At 41.6% G+C, this 24,366-nt stretch overlaps 2 protein-coding genes across 4 annotated transcripts in view; one reads left to right on the top strand and one right to left on the bottom strand.

The window, feature by feature from the left end:
• Positions 1 to 1,372: 1,372 nt before the first annotated feature.
• Positions 1,373 to 23,499, top strand: tipin (timeless interacting protein). Of its 2 annotated transcripts, XM_068018254.1 has the most exons (8): positions 1,373 to 1,455; positions 4,876 to 5,029; positions 9,464 to 9,554; positions 11,436 to 11,511; positions 13,807 to 13,929; positions 16,833 to 16,896; positions 19,384 to 19,584; positions 22,111 to 23,498. In XM_068018254.1, the coding sequence occupies exons 2-8, from the start codon at positions 4,897 to 4,899 to the stop codon at positions 22,509 to 22,511; spliced, it is 1,089 nt and encodes a 362-aa protein (XP_067874355.1). In that variant the 5' UTR covers positions 1,373 to 1,455; positions 4,876 to 4,896; the 3' UTR covers positions 22,512 to 23,498. The 2 variants fall into 2 exon arrangements, with proteins under 2 accessions (XP_067874355.1, XP_067874356.1); XM_068018255.1 differs by lacking the exon at positions 13,807 to 13,929 and having other exon boundaries at positions 22,111 to 23,499.
• The window catches only part of dis3l (DIS3 like exosome 3'-5' exoribonuclease), a 52,682-nt gene continuing 51,606 nt past the window's right edge, over positions 23,291 to 24,366 (bottom strand). For both annotated transcript variants that reach the window (XM_068018250.1, XM_068018251.1), the window contains one exon: positions 23,291 to 23,947. In XM_068018250.1, coding sequence (XP_067874351.1) covers positions 23,645 to 23,947 — 303 coding nt within the window. In that variant the 3' untranslated portion in view covers positions 23,291 to 23,644. The remainder of the gene's footprint in view (positions 23,948 to 24,366) is intronic.

Raw genomic sequence — 24,366 nt, forward strand, 5'->3', positions numbered from 1 at the left:
TTTCCCTCCTAATTGCTTGCTGTACCTGCATGCTAACTTTCCGCGTTCCTTGTACAAGCACACCCAAGTCTCTTTGAACATCAACACTTACAAGTTTCACACCTTTTAAAAAACATTCTGCTTTTCTATTCTTACAACCAAAAAGAATAACTTCACACTTCCCTACATTATACACCATCTGTCATCTTGTTGCCCACTCGCTTAATCTGTCTCTATCTCTTTGCAGCCTATCTGTGTCCTCCCCATGGCTTACCTTTCCACCTACCTTTATATCATCAACAAACTTAGATTACTCTCTGTCTCTTCATCTAAATCATTAATATAGATTGTAAATAGCTGAGGCCCCAGCATTGATCCTCCACTATTAACTGTCTGCCAACTTGCAAATGCCCCGTTTATGCCCATTCTTTGCTTCCTGTCCGTTAACCAATCCTCTATCCATGCTACTATATTACCAACTCCATGAACCCTTATCTTGCTGATTAACCTTTTGTGTGGCACTTTAACCAATACCTTTTGAAAATCCAGGTATAATACATCTACTAATTCCCCTTTATCTACCCTACTCGTTAGTACAACTGAGTGCTGCTGTAATTAAGTCAACATGGTTGTACAACTGGAGATGCTACATCAGGAGTGCTGCAGCCACCTTTGAAACTGCATGAAGAACCAGCATGAAAGAGAAAAGGAGAAGGATAGATCCATTTGTCCCCAGCAGCAACTACACCTTCACTTGCACCCACTGTGGGAGAATCTGCCAGTCACGGATAGGCCTGACTAGCCACCAGTGGGCCTCCAACCTTCCCAAAATCTTCATTCACGAATAAATGCCAAGTATATGAGGGGAAAAAGGAATAGAAGAATAGGATTAGATGAAGTAGGGTGGGAGCAGGTTCATGTGAAGCATAAACACCAGCATGGACCAGTTGAGTTGAATGGCCTGTTTCTGTGCTGTAAATTCGATAGAACTCAGACGTGGAAGTGTTATCTTTAATTGACATTTTACTTACTCATTGAGCACAGTCAGCTCCTGGAATATTTCCCCTGTTGCATTTGTTGATAAATTAACTGTTAACTAAGCTGCTAGACCTTACACAACCAAAAAATGTCATGTAGAAAGAGCGAATAAAATTAAACAACCAAGAGCACTAGCGTGATGCTGATTAGTTTCAGGGAGAAGATGCTAAACACAGAAAGGAAGAGAATCAAATTTCCCGCGCCATTGGGAGGAGGAAGACTTCATCTGATTGGCTCGGACGCCTGTCCACAGGCGCCAACTGCTCTGATTGGCTAATGTTTAATCTATAATCTGATTGGTTGAACATGTTAATCGATTAAATCCGAAACTCTGATTGGTTAGTGGTGGAGTTCGCGCGTCGTTGTTCTGAGGGAAAGTGCAGGCGTTTTTTGGTGTACGAAAGGGAATTAAAATACCCTTACATTTGTTGTATTTCGGTAAGTTATGATTTAAAGAGGGAAGGTAATTTATTTCCAGACGCATGGACGTGATGGGCCGAATGGTTTCCTCTGTGCCGTAAATGTTTATGACGTATCCAGCTATTGTGTTGGATTTTTTTTGTGTTTAAAAATGTCTTTTTTTTCCAAGTTTTTCTGAAATATGGTTTCAGTTTGTTTCCTTATTAAAACTTGTTGCTTTAAAACCCGAATTAGAGTTAGTCCAGGCCCAGAGTTTCTCCCGGTTTTAAAGTGGTTGGCGAGCGGCGCCTGCGCAGAGCGCACCCGCCGGACAGTGCCCCAGAGGCGCCTGCGCAGAGCGCACCCGCCGGACAGTGCCCCAGAGGCGCCTGCGCAGAGCGCACCCGCCGGACAGTGCCCCAGAGGCGCCTGCGCAGAGCGCACCCGCCGAATGATGTTCGAGCGTGGGATAGTTTGTGGTAGTGGGAATTCTGGAGACTCTCAGCACAAGAATGTCGACAAGCCCTTAGCGCCTTCTATGATTCTAGGTCGTTTCAAAGCGTTTTACCGCCCATGAAGTTGTTGTTGCAGGAAACGTGAGAGCCTATGCACAACAAATGATAATTATAGAATCATACAACACAGAAGGAGACCTATGCTGGTTCTTTTGAAAGAGCTGTCCAATTCGTCAGGCTCCCCTGTTCTTCCCCATAGCCCTGTAAATTTTCCCTTTTCAAATATTTATCTATTTTCTTTTGAGTGTTATTATTGAATCTTTATCCATTGCCCTTTCAGACAGTGCATTCCAGATCATCATAACTCGCTGAGCTTTAAAAAACCTTTCCTAATGTTGCCTTTTTTGGCAATTTAAATGTGTCCTCAGATTACTGGAAATGGTTTATCCCAATCTACTCATGCGCTTCATGATTTTGAACACCTCTATTAAATCTCCCTTAATCTTCTCTGCTAAAGAGAACAATCTCAGATTATCTAGTGTCTCATCCTTGGTACCATTGGAGTAAGTCTCCTCTGCAGTAGGTATCTCTGCTATCTCTGACCTCCTCCAGTTCTGCAACCCTTAGATCTCTGCACTGCACCAATTCTGGCCTCTTGTGCATCTCTGATTTTAAACGCTCCATCATTTGTGGCCGTGCCTTCAGCTGACTGGGCCTTAAGCTTTGGAATTCCCTCGCTAAACTTCTCTGTCACTCTACCTCTTTCTCCTCCATTTAAGATGCTCTATAAAACCTACCTGCTTGATGAAACTTTTGGTCATCCTGTCCTAAGACATCCTTATGTGGTTGTGTCAGTTTTTGTTTCATAACAATCCTGGGAAGCACCTTGGACATTTTTCAACCATAACCATTTGCATTTATGTAGTGCCTTTAACATAGTAAAACATCCCAATGCTATGTTAAAAGTGGTATAAATGCTAACTGTTGTATGTAGCAAGGCAGTTGTGTAGCTTTTAAAATCGCTCTGTAACTTGATTTGGGTTTGCTGGTTCATGTTGAATGATTTGTAAAGGAAAAATGTACTTGACGCTAGCAAAAATATAAGTAAGCAGGAAAGGTGAAGAAGAATCATCTAGAACAACAACTTGTATTTTTATACAGTACCTTTAACGTAATAAAGCTTCCCAAGGCACTTCACAGAGGGTATTGTAAAACAAAATATGACACCAAGCCACACGAGGAGATATCGTGTCAGATGAACAAAAGCTTGGTTAGAGGGCTGGGTTTTAAGGAGCCTCTTGAAGAGGGGAGAGAGAGGCGGAGAGGTTTAGGGAGGGAATTCTAGAGCTTAGGGCCTAGGCAACTTAAGGTGCGGCCATCAATGGTGGAGTGATGAAAATTGGGAATGCTCAAGAGACTCTTAGTTTTAAAGTCCCCTGATTAATGAGTTTTCAATTTCAACTGGACTTCCTCATGAAATAGCTGCTGTTATCAGAGGGCAGAAAAATGAGATTGTCCTTTCAGTGGTTGTTACTGAACAGTCTAACCGTGTTTTCAGATATGCCTCTGCAAATATTACCTACCCAAGAATGTGGCGTGGTGGAGATAGGAATTGAGGGATCTCTTTCAATTTTTAAAACCTTACTAGTAATGACACCGCTATGTTAACTATATTGCATTACTGAAAGAAATAATCCAAAATAAAGCATGTTGGCTTTATACTTGCATTGGAAGCAGTTCAGAGAAGGTTCACAAGGCTGATACCTGGGATGAAGGGTTTGTCTTCTGAAGAAAGGTTGGGCCTATATTCATTAGAGTTTAGAAGAATGATCTTATTGAAACATGTAAGATTCTGAGGGGGCTTAACAGAGAGGATGGCTGAGATTTTACCCCAGGCAGATGGGAGCCAGCCACCGACTAAACAGACGGTGGAGAACCTGCTGCCGCCTCGCCTGGGGATCCAACCCATATTTTGTGGGTCGCTGGGCTTTAATTGGTGTGAGGCGGGACTTCCACCTGCAATATGCAAGGTTTGAATTATAATCTCTAATCCTAAATTTGACCTCCAGTTTAAACTTGGTGGGAGCAACCAAGTATTTTGTTGACTTTAGCCCTGATCATGTATGAATTATTCACCCATTAAACATAACTACATTATTAGATCAACATACAGTGGCAAAACTCTGGATGAGATCCGCAATCACTTCACTGGCCACCAAAGGCAAGTCAGCTTTTTGTTCCTACCTTCCAGCAGTTGATTAGAATCACACTTACTGCTTTCTACTAACTAAGAAATGGACAGTAAAGAAGACGATAATACAATTGCTGTGTGAAATGGCCAATAGAAATTTGGAGCAGTGAGATGGAGAAGGCGACTTGTCCTTTTGAGGGGTGGGAAGCAGAGCTCCCCTTTCAACAGTGAGTTTTATTTGTAATCTTCTACACAATGAGCCAAACGTCTGTTTTTTTTTTTCTCTCCTCATTTGAATTATGGTTCCAGTTCTGTCTTCTGGTACCTCCAGTAAAGCAGTAATTATGCACTTGTGATCATAACAGTGGGTATCCACAAGCTAATTAACCATGGGGTTTGATCCTCTCCTCACTGGATGCTGCTGCATTTCTAACCAGAGTCGCTGGACAGTGATCTGGTTGACTTATTTATGTTTTGTTTTGTGCCCTTTCTAATTCAGGAGCACTGAAGCCAGTTGTAGTGCCTGCCTGACAGGGATTAGTTAACTCAACACAGAAGAGGGACCTTTCCTTGGTTGTGAACTAAGCTTCTTTCTAATGGACCTTCTTGGTATGAGGGGCAGGGTGGAAAAGGGAATATTTTTACAAGAAATATTACTTGACCGTGTCTTTTTATCCAAAAGTTTTTGGGTGACAATATAACACATTAATGCCACGTAAACAAATGCTGGTATGAGACTAACTACTTGATCTCATTTCAAATAATGATATCAATGATCCATTGACTTTACCATTCTAATTTATTTTTGTAAAGTGGATAAGACAAGCTAGTGTGATGAGTGACACTTTGGAACATGGTTTGTTCGATATCCCTGACTATGACCACTTAGAAGATGAAACCTTTCCACCCCTTCCTCCTCCATCATCACCTGGACAAGTGGAATATGGTGAAGATTTTGCTAATGGAGGTAAGTCAGTTGTTTCACATTGTACTAGGCTTTGTGGGTAATTGTGAAATTTTAAAATCTGAGATCCAGTACAGTAAAAAAAAAAATTTATTCCACTGAATAGAATAAAACATAGTACATTTCTTTAGAATGAAGAAAATTAACATTTCTGTTTAATGAAACAGCAGCCTGAAACTTGGAAGAAGCTATTAAGCTCATTAAATCTGTATGTACTATTTCTGTTGTCGGAGGCTAATTGTTCTATTGGTGGAAACAGATTACAATAAGTAAAAATTCAAAGAGTGAACAGTATAATTTCTCCCTAACATGCAAAAAAGTCTGGAAAAATCACAGAATTGTTACAACACAGAAGGAAGCCATTCAGCCCATCATGTATGTGCTTGCTCTCTGAAGGAGCAATTTATCTAGTGCTACACCCCTGCCTTCTCCCCCATAGCCCTGCACATTGTTCCTTTTCAGATAACAATCCAATTCCTTCTTGAATGCCTCGATTGAACCTGCCTCCACCACACTTTCAGGTAGTGCATTCCAGATCCTAACCACTCGCTGCATGAAAAAGTTTTCCTCCTGTCACCATTGCTTCTTTTGCCAGTTACCTTAATTCTGTGCCCTGTTGTTCTTGATCCTTCCACCAAAGGGAACAGTTTTCCCTACCTACTCTGTCCAGATCCCTCATGATTTTGAATACCTCTATCAATCTCCTGTCAACCTTCTCTTCAAGGAAAACAGTCCCAACTTCTCCAATCTGTCTACATCTTGAAGTTCCTCATCCGTGGGACCATTTTCATGAATCTTTTCTGCATTCTCTCTAATGTCTTCACATCTTTTCTAAAGTGTGGCACCCAGAACCAGACACACTACTCCAGTTGAGGCCGAACCAATATTCTGTACAAGTTTAACGTAACTTCCTTGCTTTTGTACTCTATACTCCTATTAATGAAGCCTAGGATGCTGCATGCTCTATTATCCGCTCTCAACCTGTCCTGCCACCTTCAATGATTTATGCACATATACACCCAGGTCCCCTCCGCTCCTGCACCCTTTAGAATTGTACCCTTGATTTTATATTGTCTCTCTGCTTTCTTCCTTCCAAAATGAATCACCTCACACTTTGCATTAAATTTTGTCTGCCCATTCCGCCAATTTTGGATCCATGTTGCTACTGTCCCTTTTATTCCATGAGCTGTAACTTTGCTCACAAGTCTGTTGTGCGGCACTTTATCAAATGCTTTTTGAAGTCCATGTACACCACATTACCCTGATCAACTTTCTCTGTTACCTCATTAAAAAAACTCCAACTTAATTAAACACGATTTGCCCTTCACAAATCTGTGCTGGATTTCCCTAATTAACCCACATTTGCCCAAGTGACTATTAATTTTGTCCCGAATTATCGTTTCTAGAAGCTTCCTCACCACCGAGGTTAAACTGACTGGCCTGTAGTTGCTGGGCTTATCTTTACACCCTTTTTTTGAACAAGGGTGTAACATTTGCAATTCTCCAGTCCTCTAGTACCATCCCTGGACAAACCTGGTTTAAATCCTCCCCAATAACACTAGCAAATCGCTGTGCAAAGAAATTTGTCCTAGCTCTGTTCAGGTGCAACCCGTCCGGCCTGTACAGGTCCCAACTCTCCCAGAACTGGTTCCAGTGTCCAGGATACATTTAACTTTATGGTTTGTTTGTCCTTGACATTCTGATGGTCCTAATGGCTATTTAGTTATTGTATTCATTTAATTATTTGGTCAAGTACTTATACCTTTAATCAGCCATGTTTCTATGGAGTTTCTCTTCAGTGATTAAAGAGCACCATGTTTCTTTTAAGTTTACCAGGATATACCAATGTGGGCGGTGGGAGATTTCACCTCATTCGTACTTGAAATTGTGATTTGTTCGCCCCCCCGTCTTGTGTTTTTTTGTTTTTTGCAACCACCACCAACGCACAGTGGCAGCAGTGTGTACCATCTACAAGATGCACGGCAGCAACTCCCCAAGGCTTATTCAACAGCACCTTCCAAACCTGTGACCTCTACCACCTAGAAGAACAAGGGCAGCAGATGCATGAGAACACCACCGCCTGCAAGTTCCACTCCAAGCCGCACACACCATCCTGATTTGGAACTATATTGCCATTCCTTCACTGTCGCTGGGTCAAAATCCTGAACTCCTTAACAGCACTGTGGGTGTACCTATACCACACGGACTGCAGCGGTTCAGGAAGGCGGCTCATCCACCTTCTCGAGGGCAATTAAGGATGGGCAATAATGCCGTGCCATGAGGCTACAGATTGTGGTTGAGTACAATTCTGCTGCTGCTGATGGCCCACAGTGCCTCATGGATGACCAGTTTTGCATTGCTAGATCTGTTGGAAATCTATCCCATTTAGCACGGTGGTAGTGCCACACAACACAATGGAGGGTATCCTCAATGTGAAGGCGGGACTTCGTATCCACAAGGATTGTGCGGTGGTCACTCCTACCAATGCTGTCATGGACCGATGCATCTGCAGCAGGCAGATTGGTGAGGACGAGGTCAAGTATGTTTTTCCCTCTTGTTGGTTCCGTCACCACCTGCCGCATACCCTGTCTAGCAGAATGTCCTTTAGGACTCGGCCAGCTCGGTCAATAGTGGTGCTACCGAGCCACTCTTGGTGATGGATATTGAAATCCCCCACCCAGAGTACATTCTGTGCCCTTGCCACCCTCAGTACTTCCTCCAAGTGCTGTTCAAAGTGGAGTACTGATTCATCAGCTAAGGGAGGCCGGTAGGTGGTAATCAGCAGGAGGTTTCTTTGCCCATGTTTGACTTGATGCCACGAGACGTCATGGGGTCTGGAGTCGATATTGAGGACTCCCAGGGCGACTACCTCCCGACTGTATACCATTGTGCTGCCACCCCTGCTGGGTCTGTCCTGCCGGTGGGACAGGATGTACCCGGGGATGATGATGGCGGTGTCTGGGACATTGTAAGGTATGATTCTGTGAGTATGACTATGTCAGGCTGTTGCTTGACTAGTCTGTGGGACAGCTCCCCCAACTTTGACACAAGCCCCCAGATATTAGTAAGGAGGTCGTTGCAGGGTCGACAGGGCTGGGTTTGCCATTGTTTCTGATGCCTAAGTTGATGCCAGGTGGTCCGTCCGGTTTCATTCTTTATTGACTTCGTAGCAGTTAGATAAAACTGAGTGGTTGCTAGGCCATTTCGGAGGGCATTTAAGAGTCAACCACATTGCTGTGGGTCTGGAGTCACATGTAGGCCAGACCAGGTAAGGATGGCAGATTACCTTTCCTAAAGGACATTGTTTAGTTTAGTTTATGTTTAGAGATACAGCACTGAAACAGGCCCTTCAGCCCACCGAGTCTGTGCTGACCATCAACCACCCATTTATACTAATCCTACACTAATCCCATATTCCTACCACATCCCCACCTGTCCCTATATTTCCCTACCACCTACCTATACTAGGGGCAATTTATAATGGCCAATTTACCTACCAACCTGCAAGTCTTTTGGCTTGTGGGAGGAAACCGGAGCACCCGGAGGAAACCCATGCAGACACAGGGAGAACTTGCAAACTCCACACAGGCAGTACCTGGAATTGAACCCGGGTCGCTGGAGCTGTGAGGCTGCGGTGCTAACCACTGCGCCACCATAATTGACAAAATAAAATGTACTTATGTTGTGTCCTAGCCAGTGCTCTTTGTGAAATCCAAAACTGAATAAGTTCAGCCTTGAACCCCCTTGTAGCAGTGTGAGTACATGTTATATTATTTATCCTTTTCAAAAACAACTATGTAGAAACTGAAAATTTCAACCTGCTTCTTGGTTTGTGTGCAGTTGTCCCCAGTATTTGCTGTACAGACTTACTACAGCACGCAATGTTTTAACAGCAGTTATACAATCTTGGGTCTTTTTAATATAAGGGATAAAAGAGAGGAATTCCACTGTTCAAGTCAGAAAATTCATTAGAACAGTGAAGAACATTAAAGGCATATGTTTTTCCCTGAGTGATTGCAAATAATTGAACTTTGATCTTGTTTCTTCAATCATAATGTCAGTAGAACCTTAAGGTGAGCTAAATGTTCTTGGATAGTTATTTCATAGAATAGTACACTATAGGAGGAGGCCATTCGGCCCATTGAGTCTGTGTCAGCTCTTTTGAAGAATAATCCAGTTAGTCCCACTCCCCTGCTGTCTCTCTAAGTTCCTGCAATTTTTTTCTTTCAAGTATATTAAAACTAGTGGAACCATAGTCAACTAGATTCAGACCGTTGCAAGGAACTGTAAAGGATTTCTAACCCATCGCATAACCACTCGGTCAAACTATCCAGCAAACTTAATTTGAATTTTTGTGGATTACTAGTCCAGTAACATAGCCAGTGCACTATTGCACCCACTGTTATTTAATCTGTTTTTTTTTTGTTCTCTCATAAGAGGAAGGCAGACAAGAGGGAACTCAGTCCAAAGAGCCTGTAGTTCTCAGGAAAGGTGTAAAAAGACCACAGCCTAAACTGGATGCTCATCGGTAACTAACATTTTCAACTTTGCTGAAGTGGGTGTTTTGCTTCCTGTGACCAGTGTTGTACAGTGAGGAGACTTAGTGGAATCACTACTATATCTTATCACTTGACCCGCCCAATTCCACTGTGGGTGAAAATTAGTTATGTCCTTGGCAAAACAAAAGTACTATTTGGAGCAAATGAGTGTACATCTAAAAATAGGATTTAAAAAAAAAAGTTGAACTGCCAGTAAAAATCCTCAGCATTCAGCTACTTTCCAGGCATTTTGGAGAGTTAAACAATGGAACCAGCCATTTGCAGCTACTGCTGTGTGTTTTCAGAGAATGGCGCAGGGTGTGTTTTTACCTCGCATCTACTATTTCCTGGAATGTTGTTCCAGAGGTGCTAATTGGGCCATTACCTAAGTGGCCATTATCCACATGGAAACCTTGAAAATAAGTATTGGTGGGTCATTTGGCCCAGCCCAGTCAGCCCTTGCCCATTTGTTATTGTGTGTCATTTCAGCAGCAGTTACTGGTTAGTGACCAGCTGTGCGACCCTTGGATTTCCCCTCATCTTCCTAGTCCAGAAATACTGAGGCCAGTTGTTGTGCCCTTGCTGCTGCTTCAGCAGAGGTTGGAACCTGACATCCGCCAAAGCGGTAACTCTTTTGCCCCTCAGTCAGAAGAAGGTCATGGATTCAACCTCCACTCCAAGACTTAAGCTTGCAATCTAAGCTGACACTCCAGTGCAGTACTGACAAAGAACAGTACAGCACAGGAACAGGCCATTCGGCCTGACGGTGTGCTCCACTCTTGGAGATACATCTTTCAGATGAAATGTCAAACCGAGGCCCCATTTTCCCCCTCAGGTGGACATTAAACATCCAGTGGCCCTTTTCAAAGAAGAGTACAGGAGTTCTCCCAGTGTCCTGGTCAACATTAATAAGCAACAGATTATCTGGTCATTATCTCTTGGCTGTTTTTGGGAGTTTGATGTGCGCAAACAAGCTGCCACATTCCATGCATTACAAAAGTGGCTGCATTTCAAAAGCATTTCCTTGTCTGTAAAGCGCTTTGGGAAGTTCTGAGGTCATAAAGGTGCTATATAAATGAAAGTTCTTTCCTTTCACACGTTGGCTGGGAAGTACTTTGGAACCTTTTGAGGAAGTAAAAGGCAGTATGTTTATTTCCTAATGTGTGTTGCTTAGCATCATATTGGGTAGTGCCATTTCCCACTGAGTCAGTGAGGAATTCTATTTAGGTATCTGGGGTTGGAGAGGGTAGAGGATACTTCTGAATACCAGTTCTGTTGTGCTCTTGCAAAGAAATAAAATGCTGAATTTGTACAAATATCTTCTGACTTCATGTCACTTTATAACAAAAGCAAAATACTGCGGATGCTGGAAATCTGAAACAAAAACAAGAAATGCTGGATTCACTCAGCAGGTCTGGCAGCATCTGTGGAAAGAGAAGCAGAGTTAACGTTTCGGGTCAGTGACCCTTCTTCGGAACTGACAAATATTAGAAAAGTCACAGATTATAAACAAGTGAGGTGGGGGTGGGGCAAGAGATAACAAAGGAGAAGGTGCAGATTGGACCAGGCCACATAGCTGACCAAAAGGTCACGGAGCAAAGGCAAACAATATGTTAATGGTGTGTTGAAAGACAAAGCATTAGTACAGATTAGGTGTGAATACACTGAATATTGAACAGCAGCAAGTGCAAACCTGAAGAAAAACAACCTGAAAAAAATACCCACTGTTTTTATAACCTTGTGCTTGGGTTGTATTCTGGGTTTAGCAGGGGATATTGTGCATCTGGTGGTATATAGTCTTTTTCAGATCTGGTTTCGAGTTCTTGTATAACTGCTTGAGATTTGAGTTTAATTTTTTTTATATATAAAAGATTGACTTCCAATCGAGGATTGCCAGCTTTACGGAATTTGTTCAATAACATCCGATTTAAAGGCAAAGGACACGAGGTAAGCCAGAAGAATAAAGATTCCTGTCCGTCCTACATTAACTCTGAGTCTGGCAATGCCTTGATTTTAAAATTCTTATCCTTGTTTCCAAATAGCGCTATGGCCTCACCCCCTCCCTATCTTTACAAGCTCCTCCAACTCTCCAAGATCTCTGCACTCCAATTCTGCCTTCATGTGCATCCTCACATCACCCGTTATTGGCTGCGCCTTAAGCTGTTTGGGCCTGAGGCTCTGGAATTCCCTCCCTAAATCTCTTTGCCTCTCTACCTCTTTCTCCTCATTTAAGATGCTCCTTGTCACCTGCCCTAATATCTCCTAATGCGACTTGGTGTCAAATTTTATTTGATAATGCTCCTGTGAAATGCCTTGGCATGTTTTACTATGTAAAGGGGCTATATACATGCAACTTGTTATTACTTTGCTCCACAAATATGCCTTCAAATTTAGTCCATAGAAGAGATCTCTTCCTGTATCAGTGTGATATTTCTCACATTCACCATCCTTGTGGGTGCATTGAACTAATTGCCAATTTTTAGGTTTCTCTGCACCAAGTACATGCTCTTTTTTGATCCGATACTAGCTGGCTACAATAAGAAAAATCATTGCAAATTAATTTGAACATTTCTGTATTTTCTTTTGCTCCCATCCTCCTTTCCTGAATCGTTGGTAGCAGGGCAGTTCCACAGGAGCTCGTCATCCTTTGGTACCTTGCCCAGGAGTTTATTATTCATGTAAGATCTAGCAGGCTAATTGGCTGCAGAGGCTAGCATTTTGGAAAATCGCAGCTGAAGCCGTACACTGACATCACTGGAGGCACAGTGAGCTCTGTCAGGAGTGCAAGTTAAGCATGTTTAAAGAAGTGTTCATTCATACTGATCCTTTTGCAGAGCTACTAGCTATTTCATGAATATTTAATATTGATGGGCACATTGAATAATTGGAGTAGAGACTGTTATCATGAAGAGTCTTGCCTGTCTTAACTGCCCAGAAACTTCAGTGCCAAGTTTTGTGCAGAATTCAATATATTGGTTTTCTTTTTTCAAATTTGAAATTGACTTGGGAGCACTGATCCCTTCATATTCCACTACACTGTTATGATACATGTTGCCTCAATTGCTCTTATAGGCACTTTGCTTCTTCGGTTGGGTTACATATGACCTTTTCTCTACATAGTTTTAAAAAATAAATGAATACCACAATGATTGATTGATTGTTTCTAGCATATGCCACTGCCAAATGAATATTCATTACATGCTGGCTGTGTGTGCAATAGTGCAGATGTTCTGTGCAAGTGAAGTCTAATCCTGGGACTGCAGAACGTCAATGGGTGTATATTATAGTGACGAAGCGGAATCGATTTTATTAATTAAAACAGAGTGCTGTGACTCTAAGTCAGATCAACATCTGAAAGACGAAGCTAGGTTAATGTTTCAGCTGAGGCCACTCATCAGAACACTTAAGAGTTTCCACCTGGACCACCAACCTGTCTTTTGTTCAGATGCACACTGAGTTTTTATTTGCCGTGTGCTGGAAGTGGAGGGTCTGGTAGTGTACGGGAAACGAGGAAGTCTGGGTTTCTTCACTTTGCTCTGGAGTTTTAACTCCACAATGTGACTTTTGGACCTGATAGGTTCCCCACCATGAAGTCAACCTGATTGACAGGTTTTACTTCCATTTGAACAGGGAGCCTTTGGAAGAGGCCGCAGGACCAGGTGGGTCCAATCCCTGAGGAGTTGTGGTTTGATGGTGGGGAAGCTTAAGGGCTGGGAGGAAGCAATCCTGCTCCTCTTAGCTCATCAGGAGTGTTGTGAAGATGCTTATTTTCTCCCCAAGGCTGTCCTTGCCTGAATGCAGCCACTGGGTTTCCTGAAACCCTGGGAAACTTGCTCGGCCATAGTAAAACCTGCAGAGCAGGTTAAGTCCAGGCTTCCGGCCTCCAACATATTTAAAATGCCAACCCTCTTCCCGGGAGGGAGTCAGTTGGCTGCCCACCGCTTGCCTGGCTAAATAAAACTCAGAAGTTGGGGGGGTAGGGGGCTGGAACCAGCATCCCAGTGTGTTCAGGATTTTTGCCCATTTAGTCCCCCCCTCGCACCCAGTCCCACCGGCTCACCCATTTTCAAATTTCCCCCCCCCCTCCCCCCTTAGTATATTTGGTGAATGATGCTCCTGGGCAGAGAATTGTTCCCCTGACCTATTGTGTATTTCTGACATTGTATGTGGTTTTGGTTTTTAACCCTATATATAGTTTACATAATATGTTTTTATTCTCCTCATATCCCCACTTCTGTTAAGAGTGAAGATGTGAAGACTCTCCTTTGGCACATGGAGCATTGGGCTCATAGACTGTACCCTAAGTTACAATTTGAGGAATTCATTGACAAAGTGGAAGCCTTGGGTAGTAAAAAAGAAGTTCAGGTAACTTTTCATTATTGCAAGTTTAAGTTTTCTGTCCCCACTCCTCACTGGGATGCAATTGTTTCAAAAAAATGGATTTTTAAACCATTGATAGCCATATAACAACATTTATGTTTAGCAAGAAACAGTGAATGGGATTGCTTCAAAAAGGTGTCGGTTGTGAGTAAACTGGTTCCAGTAATGCCTACCAGTTAATGTTGGTTAGTGAGTGATGTCAGAGTTCTTCCTGTGCTGACATGTACAACACATGCTTGCACTCTTATCAGGGGTGCAATAGTGATACAAATCCTGTCATGGATGGAAAATATCATGTCACTATTGGAAGGAGAGTTCTTGTCTGTGTCCAAGTAAATATTTATTCCTCAGCCAGTACCAGATTAATTGGTTATTATTTCATTGTGTTACGACCAGGTGAGAAAGGTGCTTAGGGGTCCCTCTCAGACTTCACCTGTTCTTACCGTAACCGGGTTTAATTTTAAACACACCATGTTTTTAGCTCCCCCTTGGTGAATCCTTGTTCAAGGCTTTCCAATTATAAGGCAAAGAAACCAGCACAAACAGGCTTTCTTAGGCTTAAAGAAAAAAAGTTGAAATGTATTAAACTTAAACTTTAATTCGGTTGACGCCTACGGATATACGATGCGCCCACGCTAGCATGCATATGTGATACACACATGCAAATAGAGACAGAAAAGAGCAGGGGAAAAAAAGTGGAAATGTTTGAGGCAATATCTGAAGAGTTTTTGTTACGGTTCTTCGAGCTCACTGTAGAGTCCTTGATTGTAGGTAGATCTTGCTTTTCGTTGAGGCCCAGTATTCTTCGTAAACCTTGTTCGCTGTAGGAGACTTTTCTCTCTTGGGATTCATGTGTCTTCAGTGGATTCAGAGGCTTGTGAGAAAGAGATGGGAGCAGACAGGAGAGGTCTTCTCCGTTCAGGAGCAAACAGACTTTCTCAGTTCAAACCCAGAAAAACCCAGGTTGCTAAGCAGGTTAGTCATGTGACTAACTGGTCTGACCACATTTTGGATTGTATCACCTTGGCAGTCTCTGGAATGCTGCTCTTACACACAATACCTGATGGTCAAGGTCCATTGTGGGTTGAATGTGTCAGGGAATGGTCCTTTTGTCCTTCCAATCACTGTCTGTTAATATGCAAATGTCTTTTCCAGCCACAGCTGATCTGTTTACCAAGTCCTTTCTTCACTCCAGTAACACTTTAAGATCAGTGTTCATGACAAAATTAATGTGCCTCATTCTTGGCAGGTGGGGGCCTAGCATGACGATTGCTATTTGCTACGTGATAAGTTAACTTGTATTTCTGGGCCTCTGTCGGTTGGTCATATATGGACATTTAGAATAGTTGTCATTTGCTTGTATGTTTGTCGACTGCTTGCGTATGTCTTGACATTGGATGAATTGCTTGGAATTATATCCATACACATCGAATCAGCAGCCTACCAACACTGCAGTTCTGTTTTTCTGTGTTTACTATCAAGTAGATTAACTGGCTGATGTGTATTATTTAGAATTTTCCCCCTCCTTTAGCAAACCAGCTTGGCATGATTGGAGTGTGGTGAGATAGGGTTCTTGTATGCTAACTTCATGGTACCAGTGATTTTTTTTTTTGGAGCTTTATGTAAGACTGTCTAAGCTACTGCCATGGGTAGAAAGGGAAACTTGTTCAGGCAATACATTGTTTCCTTTACATTCTAATGTTTTAACAAAGAGCATCTAGCTATGGGGAGTAATTAATTACCATTGAAGCATGGGGTGTTATTCTATTAGGTTGCCTTTAATCTGGTTTTGTTTTCCTCCATCCAAAAAAGTTGTCAGTTTTTATATTTAGAGCTGCTCTCTCTCTTCCTCTTTTAGATAGTGAATAGAGCAGCTGGCCTCTAAATGCTGCTCCACTAATACTGGCTGTGTGACATGGTGCAAACCTCCTTGTAGCTACATACAACTTCAGTTGCTGTCTGTCTTGTCCATAAATCTTGCCCCTTGTCAGGATTTTTGGTCATGCTTTTCTGTCCGCATTTATCAATGTAAATTGTTGTGTCAATATTTTACATTCACTTTTGCCAGCTAAAAGTGTCACAGTTGGCCGTGGAGCGAGTTTCTAAAGTTTCTCAGTTTCATTGCCATTTTGTGTATATATAAATAGTCTTTAAAAACTTAAAATTCATCAACTGACCAAGGGCAAGGTCTCTTGCAGTTTTCTAGTATGTAACATTTTTGCATTGGTTCATTTTAGAGTCATAGTTATACAGCACAGAAACAGGCCTACAGCCCATCGTGTCTGTGCCGGCCATCAAGCACCTATCTATTCTAATCCCATTTTCCAGCACTTGGCCCGTAGCCTTTTATGCTATGGTGTTTCAAGTGCTCATCTAAATACTTCTTAAATGTTGTGACAGTTCTTCAGGCTGTGTGTTCCAGATTCCAACCACCCTCTCGGTGAAAAACTTTTTTTTCCTCAAATCCCCATTAAACCTCCTGCCCCTTACCTTAAATCTATGCCCCCCTGGTTATTGACACCTCCGCTAAGGGAAAAAGTTTCTTCCTACCTACCCTATGTATGCCCCTCATAATTTTGTATACCTCAATCAGGTACCCCCTGTCTTCTCTGCTCTAAGGAAAACAACCCTAGCCTATCCAGTCTCTCTTCATAGCTGAAATGCTCCAGCCCAGGCAACATCCTGGTGAATCTCCTCTGCACCCTCTCCAGTGCAATCACATCCTTCCTTTTTTGCTTGTTACAAATCCACAATATTTCTTAACATGAAAAAAACACTGGAAACACCCAGCAGGTGAAAGGCAACATCTGTGGAGAGAACAATCCAGGGTTAAAGTTTCAGGTCAATGACCTTTCCTGCAGTTTATACTTGTCATTTTTACATTCCAGACCTGCTTGAAGAAAATTCGACTTGATATCCCCATTACAGATGAAGACTTTATTTCTAATGAAGGCAAGTGCTTCTTTCAGGTCTTTGTTCAAAATTTCTTTAAAAGCTTTATGCTCCTTCAGATGGGACAAATAATAATAAAGAATTTTACAGCCTGTTTCAGTGAAAATCTGTTATTGGTTCTAAGACCTGATGCTGAGGCTTTTTCCAGTGCATTAACTTGTTTTTTTATAATTCCCATCTTTGCTCATACCACTACAGAGTATAATCTGAATTTGTTTATAACACTCACCTTTTTTGGGAGGTTGGGGGTGAGAAAGTGTTTTGACATCAATGAAATCATTCTGAATTTCTCTTTTCATGAATTACAGAAGAGCATTAGTTCCAGTTTGCAAGGCTTGCATTGACTGACTAATGTGCTTTTTCTCCTTTGATTTGATTGGTGTAATGTAATTTCCTGTCTTGAATAAGTGATGTTCTGGAAGGGTGTATTTGAACTCCACTCAGTCCTGCTCTCTGCAGTGTGAAAAGTGTGGTTGTTCAGTTGTGTACATAATCTAGTGATGCAGCCAGAGTTTACAACACTAATTAAAACCTGTGAAACATTGCATAGGACACAAAATCAAACATGTAAACTGTCATTTTATATTAAAAACAAAACCTTCTCATTCTCAAGCACCACCAGTTGTTGTTTGTGGGACCTTGTTGTGCACACATTGGCTGCCACCTTTTCCTACAACAGTGACTACACTTCAGAATAATTCATTGGCTTTGGGACATGCTGAGGTTGTGAAAGAGGCCACATAAATGCAAGCTCATTGTGTAGAAAGAAGAAAAGGGCATAAAGTCCATCTTTCATATTAAGTCACAAAAGCAAAATTCTGCAGATGCTGCAAATCTGAAACAAAAGCAGAAAATGCTGCAAACACTTGGCAGCATCCTTTCTGAAAGGACATCAACTGGAAACATTAACTCTGCTTTTCTCTACAGATGCTGCCTGGCCTGCTGAGTGTTTCCAGCATTTTCTGCTTTTGTTTCATTTTAAGTTGTTTTTGCTGTAATGCCAAGCCCCTATCTATTCTAGGTTTAACTGGAACTAATAATCTTTGTACCTGTGACGGCAAAGTAACACATTTAATTTTACATAAAACATAATTTATTTTTATATACTTGTCTGTGGAATTAAAGTTGCTTAGTTCTGGAGTTCTGGTGATCCTGTTTTGTGTCCATAATCATAGAAATTTGTGTTGCCAGTTTTGTGCCCTCAGCAGAACAGAAAAGGGTAATGACTAGACTACAGCTTCACAGGTTGTGGTCAGGTCCATTTTTGCATCTAATGCAACTAGTGGTTTAACTGTCAAGAGTATCACAAGTGAGGCTGCAGCTGTCCAATTGTGTGTTTTCATCAGGTACCACTGAGTATGAATCAAACGAAAGCACCCCCACTGTTAATAAATGATTGGCAAATGCCTGGCCTGGTTTTAATATAACAGAGCTGCAGTAGGGCCTGATGCGAAGATGTTCTTGGTGTGCATTCTTTCACTTTTTTAAAAAAAAAAAAATTTTCTTTGCCAAATTGCTTCCTCTGCTCCTGAAAACATGACTTTTGTTGGGTGATGGGAGCCTTCTGATAACTTGGCTCAAGTGACTATTTTATGTTGACCTAAACAGTAAGCTGTGGCCAGTACACAGCCAAGCCTGATCTTACACAGAAGTTTCAACATGGAAACAGGCATATTTGGCACAACCAGTATGTGGTGTTTATCTTTCACTTAAATGTGCCCGTACACCTTTATTTCCCTTTCCTGATTCTTAAATGGTAACATGGTCTCTACTTCTTCAATCACTTCCATATAGCCATTATTTTCAAAAAAGGTTTCTCGTGCTCTATCCAGAGTCTTACATTTAATCTTGTATTATCTTATCCAACATGAACACTTTCCAGCAGGGATCACTGCAATGTAATAAAGGAAAGAGAACCCTTTTTTTCTCTTTCCTACATAGCTCAAGAGAGCAGAGACCAGTTGTAGCTTCCAAAATACTGCCCTGACAACCAGTAACTGCACAAAACAGGGATCAAACCTGGGATTATTTTTCATCTTTGTGGCTTAATGTACATTAGATATTGCCTTTACCCAGCAGAACTTTGTAGAAATCCATTATTAGAATTTCTGTTTCTCCACTCTGTTGAAGACCAGTTCTGTAGGCACCAGGTATCCCCTGGAAACTCCAAGTGGCCATTGTTGTGTAAATCAAGAATTGAGTGTCTGGATCTAAGAGCATCACTGCTAAACCCAGTGCTGTCCTAATCCATTTATACCCATGTACTCTCTCTCTTTCCCTTCCCTTTTACTTTACTTGATCACAACCAGAACTGTTTTTTTTTTAAAAGTTAACTCATCAAGGACAGGGACTGAATTAGGACACTCCTGGTCTCTAAATTCAGTTATTTTCCAGATAAACCCATTGGCATCAGGAGAATTATTACTTTGAGAGCTATGATAAATTGACACAAGAATAAAATTGTGTTGAAATGATATTTAATTACAGTCGTAGAGAACGAGGATGGCCTCCAAATTGATAACTTAGAAACTTCATTCAATTCAATGTCTGGCCAACCAGCTGCAGAATCGACTCCTAGTTCAAGCACGCTCTCTGAGGAACAGCAGCTTAGAATTGAAAAGAACAAACAGCTTGCACTTCAGAGACGACAAGCAAAGTTTCAGTTGACAAATCAAATGCCCTCCAATGGTAAGTGTATTTTTTTAACGAATTTACTACAGGCATCTAACTGTTTAATTTCCATACTAAAGTAAATCAGAATACAGTTTTAAAACGGAAGAGGAGGAAGAGTGAGATTTCCTCTATCTTCCTTCGTTACAAAATCTGCCTTCAAAAGGATACAACCACTATCTTGTGCATTGTGGAGAAATTGGAATTCAACGGCCTACAAGCATGCTTCTTTATCAGTTGTTCCATTACCTAGTGATTTAAGATGCGGCTGAAACACAAGGCGTTGTGTAAATGTGGTTCCTGCCGATAAGGCTTATAAAGTAACGTGGTTTCTTATGATAGCTATCCTTTCTGTGTTCAAAGAACAAAGAAAATTACAGCACAGGAACAGGCCCTTCGGCCCTCCAAGCCTACGCCGATCCAAATCCTCTATCTAAACCTGTTGCCTATTTTCTAAGGGTCTGTATCTCTTTACTTCCTGCCCATTCATGTATCTGTCTAGATACATCTTAAAAGACGCTATCGTGCCCGCGTCTACCACCTCCGCTGGCAATGCGTTCCATGCACCCACCACCCTCTGCGTAAAGAACTTTCCACGCATATCCCCCCTAAACTTTTCCCCTTTCACTTTGAACTCGTGTCCCCTTGTAATTGAATCCCCCACTCTGGGGGGGAAAAAGCTTCTTGCTATCCACCCTGTCTATACCTCTCATGATTTTGTACACCTCAATCAGGTCCCCCCCTCAACCTCCGTCTTTCTAATGAAAATAATCCTAATCTGCTCAACCTCTCTTCATAGCTAGCGCCCTCCATACCAGGCAACATCCTGGTGAACCTCCTCTGCACCCTCTCCAAAGCATCCACATCTTTTTGGTAATGTGGCGACCAGAACTGCACGCAGTATTCCAAATGTGGCCGAACCAAAGTCCTATACAACTGTAATATGACCTGCCAACTCTTGTACTCAATACCCCGTCCGATGAAGGAAAGCATGCCGTATGCCTTCTTGACCACTCTATTGACCTGCGTTGCCACCTTCAGGGAACAATGGACCTGAACACCCAAATCTCTCTCTCTGTACATCAATTTTCCCCAGGACTTTTCCATTTACTGTATAGTTCACTCTTGAATTGGATCTTCCAAAATGCATCACCTCGCATTTGCCCTGATTGAACTCCATCTGCCATTTCTCTGCCCAACTCTCCAGTCTATCTATATTCTGCTGTATTCTGACAGTCCCCTTCACTATCTGCTACTCCACCAATCTTAGTATCGTCTGCAAACTTGCTAATCAGACCACCTATACTTTCCTCCTAATCATTTATGTATATCACAAACAACAGTGGTCCCAGCACGGATCCCTGTGGAACACCACTGGTCACACGTCTCCATTTTGAGAAACTCCCTTCTACTGCTACTCTCTGTCTCCTGTTGCCCAGCCAGTTCTTTATCCATCTAGCTAGTACACCTCAGTGGAACAGAGCCTGGGCACTTCTGGCTTCTGCTCATCAATGGATGTTACCAGAACCATTTGCAGTTCAGCCAGATATTAAGTTTTCCCCTACAATGGGCTAAAAATATGTCTTGGTCCTCGAGAACTCTGGACATCTTCCCATTAAGAACCAGTTTAGTGGCCTTAGCTCAATGGTAGCATTCTCCCCTCCCAAACATAAGGTTCTGTGTTCATGACCTTCTCCATAGACAACAGCATAAAATCTTGGTTGAGATTCCGATACCGTACTGAGGGAGCATTGCATTGTTGGAGGTGCAGTCTGGCTATCCAGGCCTAGTCTGCTCCCTCAGGTAGACATAAATGATTTTTTGCCACTATTTGAAGAGTTCACCCTACTGTCTTTTTCCAGCATTTGTCGCTTAACCAACACTACCAAACCAGGTAAACTGGTCAGTATTTCATTTCTGTTTTGTAGGACCTTACTGTGTGCGAATTGGCACATTTTCTATGTTGCAACAATGATTACACTTCAAAAGTAATTTAGGTGATGGCTGCCCAGGTTTTTTTAAATGTAGAACTGTTGCAGCAAGACTTTCGTCCCATCACTTGGATTTGAATTCCAGTTTCTCAAGAAAAAGGTTTTTCTGCCAACCAGTGATACCTGGTCTGTAGATTTAAGAGTTAATGTACTGAATAGACTTTTCAGTAAACTCTACCCCACCTTTGTTCTGCATAGCTAAACAGTAAGGATCAGGGACTAAAGCAAAATTCCACCCTGTTGTCTCATCTCCATTTTTAAAAAAACTTATTGAGCTGCTCTCAAAATATTCTCCATCCCTTCCCAAATTTAAATGTTTATGGTATAGAACTCAATTATGGTTCTGCTTCTTCAAAGCTGAAGCCTGCTGTTGAGGTAATCCTGCATAGTCAACAAGGTCAGTTGCCAGGTGAGAGCAAGTAAACTGGTATCTTACCGAATCTCAAAGACTGTGAACCATTGGAGCTATTGGTCTACCAGTGCTTTGTGCTATAGTTTGTTTAGGGGTAAAAATGCAGATTATTGTGTCTTAAGTTTACTACTTGTGTTTCAGATCTAGGTGATTCTCAGTCCTTGAGTCAGTCTACAGAACCAAATCAAACCAAGGTGTTGAGAGATCCTGATGACATGTTCGAAGATCTAAATATAGAAAATATCGAAGCTTTGAAAGAGATAACCAAAACTGAATGTTGTATGCCAGCTCAGGAACTTGAAACTCCAACAGAAGTAGATCTCGCTTTGGAAACTCTAGAACACTTCTCTGAGATAACTAAAACAATTGACTCTTCTAAACCAACACACAAATCTGAAACCACAATTGAAGACACTGATTCTTCCAAACTCATTCCAGAAGCAACCACAAAATCACAGAATTTGTCCATGGAAACATTAACCAAAAGAACAGATGTTTCTCAACTGATACAGGAGCTACAAACCACTACAGAAGTTGACTAAAAGTATTATGTTTATCATATTATGTGACCAAGATTTGCTGGTGATTACTACTTTGTGTTTTGTTTTGCAAGTGAAATGGTTGATGCAAATTAAGGTGGCAGTGGAGAATGTAATGGCAAGGTTTGTTTTGGTTATACGTTATTGTATTGTGTAGAAACTCAACCATTCTGAATTATGCTAAGTGTAATCACAAGTGCAGAGGGTGTTTTGGAACACCTAACTAGTTCATTCCACAAGTTTCACAGCAACGCTAAAAGTATAGTGTAAATCTGGTATAAAGGCCCCATTTGAGGCTATAATTTGTGGTGTCCGTGCGTCCTAACACAATGTAATACAAAACTGAATTGAAGATCTCTGCTTAAGGATTATTAGTGTATTGGTTTGTACCAGTAAACTAGAGGGGGGAAAAAGAATCACACTAAAGCTAATAGATTATTTTAAAAACCACTTGACTTTTGCCGATGTTGTATAACTCCAAATTCTATTCAAACACAGCCCAAGACTGGGGGGAGAAAATTGTTCTGTACTGTAAGCCTTCATAAATAGAATTTTTTTGTTGTTTTTGCTTGTTAAAAGACCTACTTGAGCAGTTTAACTTTCTGCCTTGGTGCCATGTTGAACTAGGAGATCCCAAAGCGTAGGAAGACTTGGAACTCAACTTAGGGATACCTGTGCATAGCTGGAGTAAAGAAACTGCTCTAAACTGGACATAAGCACTAACGACAAAACTGTCAACTATTAGGTCTTTTCAACTTCTCCAGAAAGGGTGTGAAGACTAATTGATTAAACAGTGGTTCTTTATTTGTGCCAGTCACACTTGAATAAAAATTACAATATTTACATTTAGTTCAAAAAAATCTTTGTTCATTTCACATTTGTATTGAAAACTTTACACAAGCTTGAGTGGCTTTACAGATAACTGCTGGTTTGGTTGAAGTTGCTGGACCCTGCCATTTTCTTTACTTCTAATGAACTGCCTGCAATTACACTAGTAAAACTGCTGTCAAATTTGCTTTAAAAACCAGAACCATTGTCTGGGTTGTTTGTATCAGTCACAAAAAAAAACGTCCTGTTCAAATAGTGGTTTTGGTTAAGAAGTTAAAACTGATCTAAAGTCGAATTAGCTCGGGCAGTCATCCAACTGTAACATCCAGAAGTGCCAATTCCTTGATTTCTTCTAACAACGAGTAGAGACTGTTCCCCTGGGTTTGACAGTATTCCTTATCTTCATCTCTGATTGATGTATTTTTTGCATGCTTTTGGGCAATTTGTGCCTCTTCAGCAGATCTGATTACATCCCGTACCAAGTCTGTCTTTGAAGTGTGTGAAGTTTCAGGCGTAGGTTCTTTGCCAGCTGTGTTACAAGGTTGATTGCTGATGATGTCCAGTTTGATGCTGTCAGGATGTGACCGGGATGAGTGTTCAGATATTCTTACCTTTTTGAGCAAGGTGAGGGGAACAAAAGTTAAACTGTTCATAAAATCAATTATTAGAAATAAATGTACAAATCCAGCAGGCTAGATATTAACAAGATACTCTTAAGTTAAGCTGGAGCTGTGATAAGGAACACTGGCACCGCAGCAGACAAAAGGGAGTACCTGAACAAACATACGAATTCATACAAACATTCGGCCCTTTGAGCCTGCTCCGCCATTCAATAAGTTCATGGCTGAACTGATTACTCCACATTTCCACCTACCCTCGAAAATCTTCCACCCCCTTCTTTCAAGAATCTACCTCTGCCTTAAAAATGTTCAAAGACTCTGCTTCCACCGCCTTGTGAGGAAGAGAATTCCAAAGACTCGCGCCCCTCTCAATGTTTGTTTGGTTTTAAATCCAAACAGCAACTATGAAT

The sequence above is a fragment of the Heterodontus francisci genome, chromosome 38 (assembly GCF_036365525.1).
Source record: "Heterodontus francisci isolate sHetFra1 chromosome 38, sHetFra1.hap1, whole genome shotgun sequence".
Taxonomy (NCBI): domain Eukaryota; kingdom Metazoa; phylum Chordata; class Chondrichthyes; order Heterodontiformes; family Heterodontidae; genus Heterodontus; species Heterodontus francisci.

Bases quoted from the DNA above. Each gene is read 5' to 3' on its own strand.
- tipin (XM_068018254.1), top strand. From the start codon at position 4,897: ATGAGTGACACTTTGGAACATGGTTTGTTCGATATCCCTGACTATGAC. The intron at 5,030-9,463 runs GTAAGTCAGTTG...TTCTCTCATAAG, and splicing joins TGAAGATTTTGCTAATGGAG to AGGAAGGCAGACAAGAGGGA. The intron at 13,930-16,832 runs GTAACTTTTCAT...TTTACATTCCAG, and splicing joins GTAGTAAAAAAGAAGTTCAG to ACCTGCTTGAAGAAAATTCG.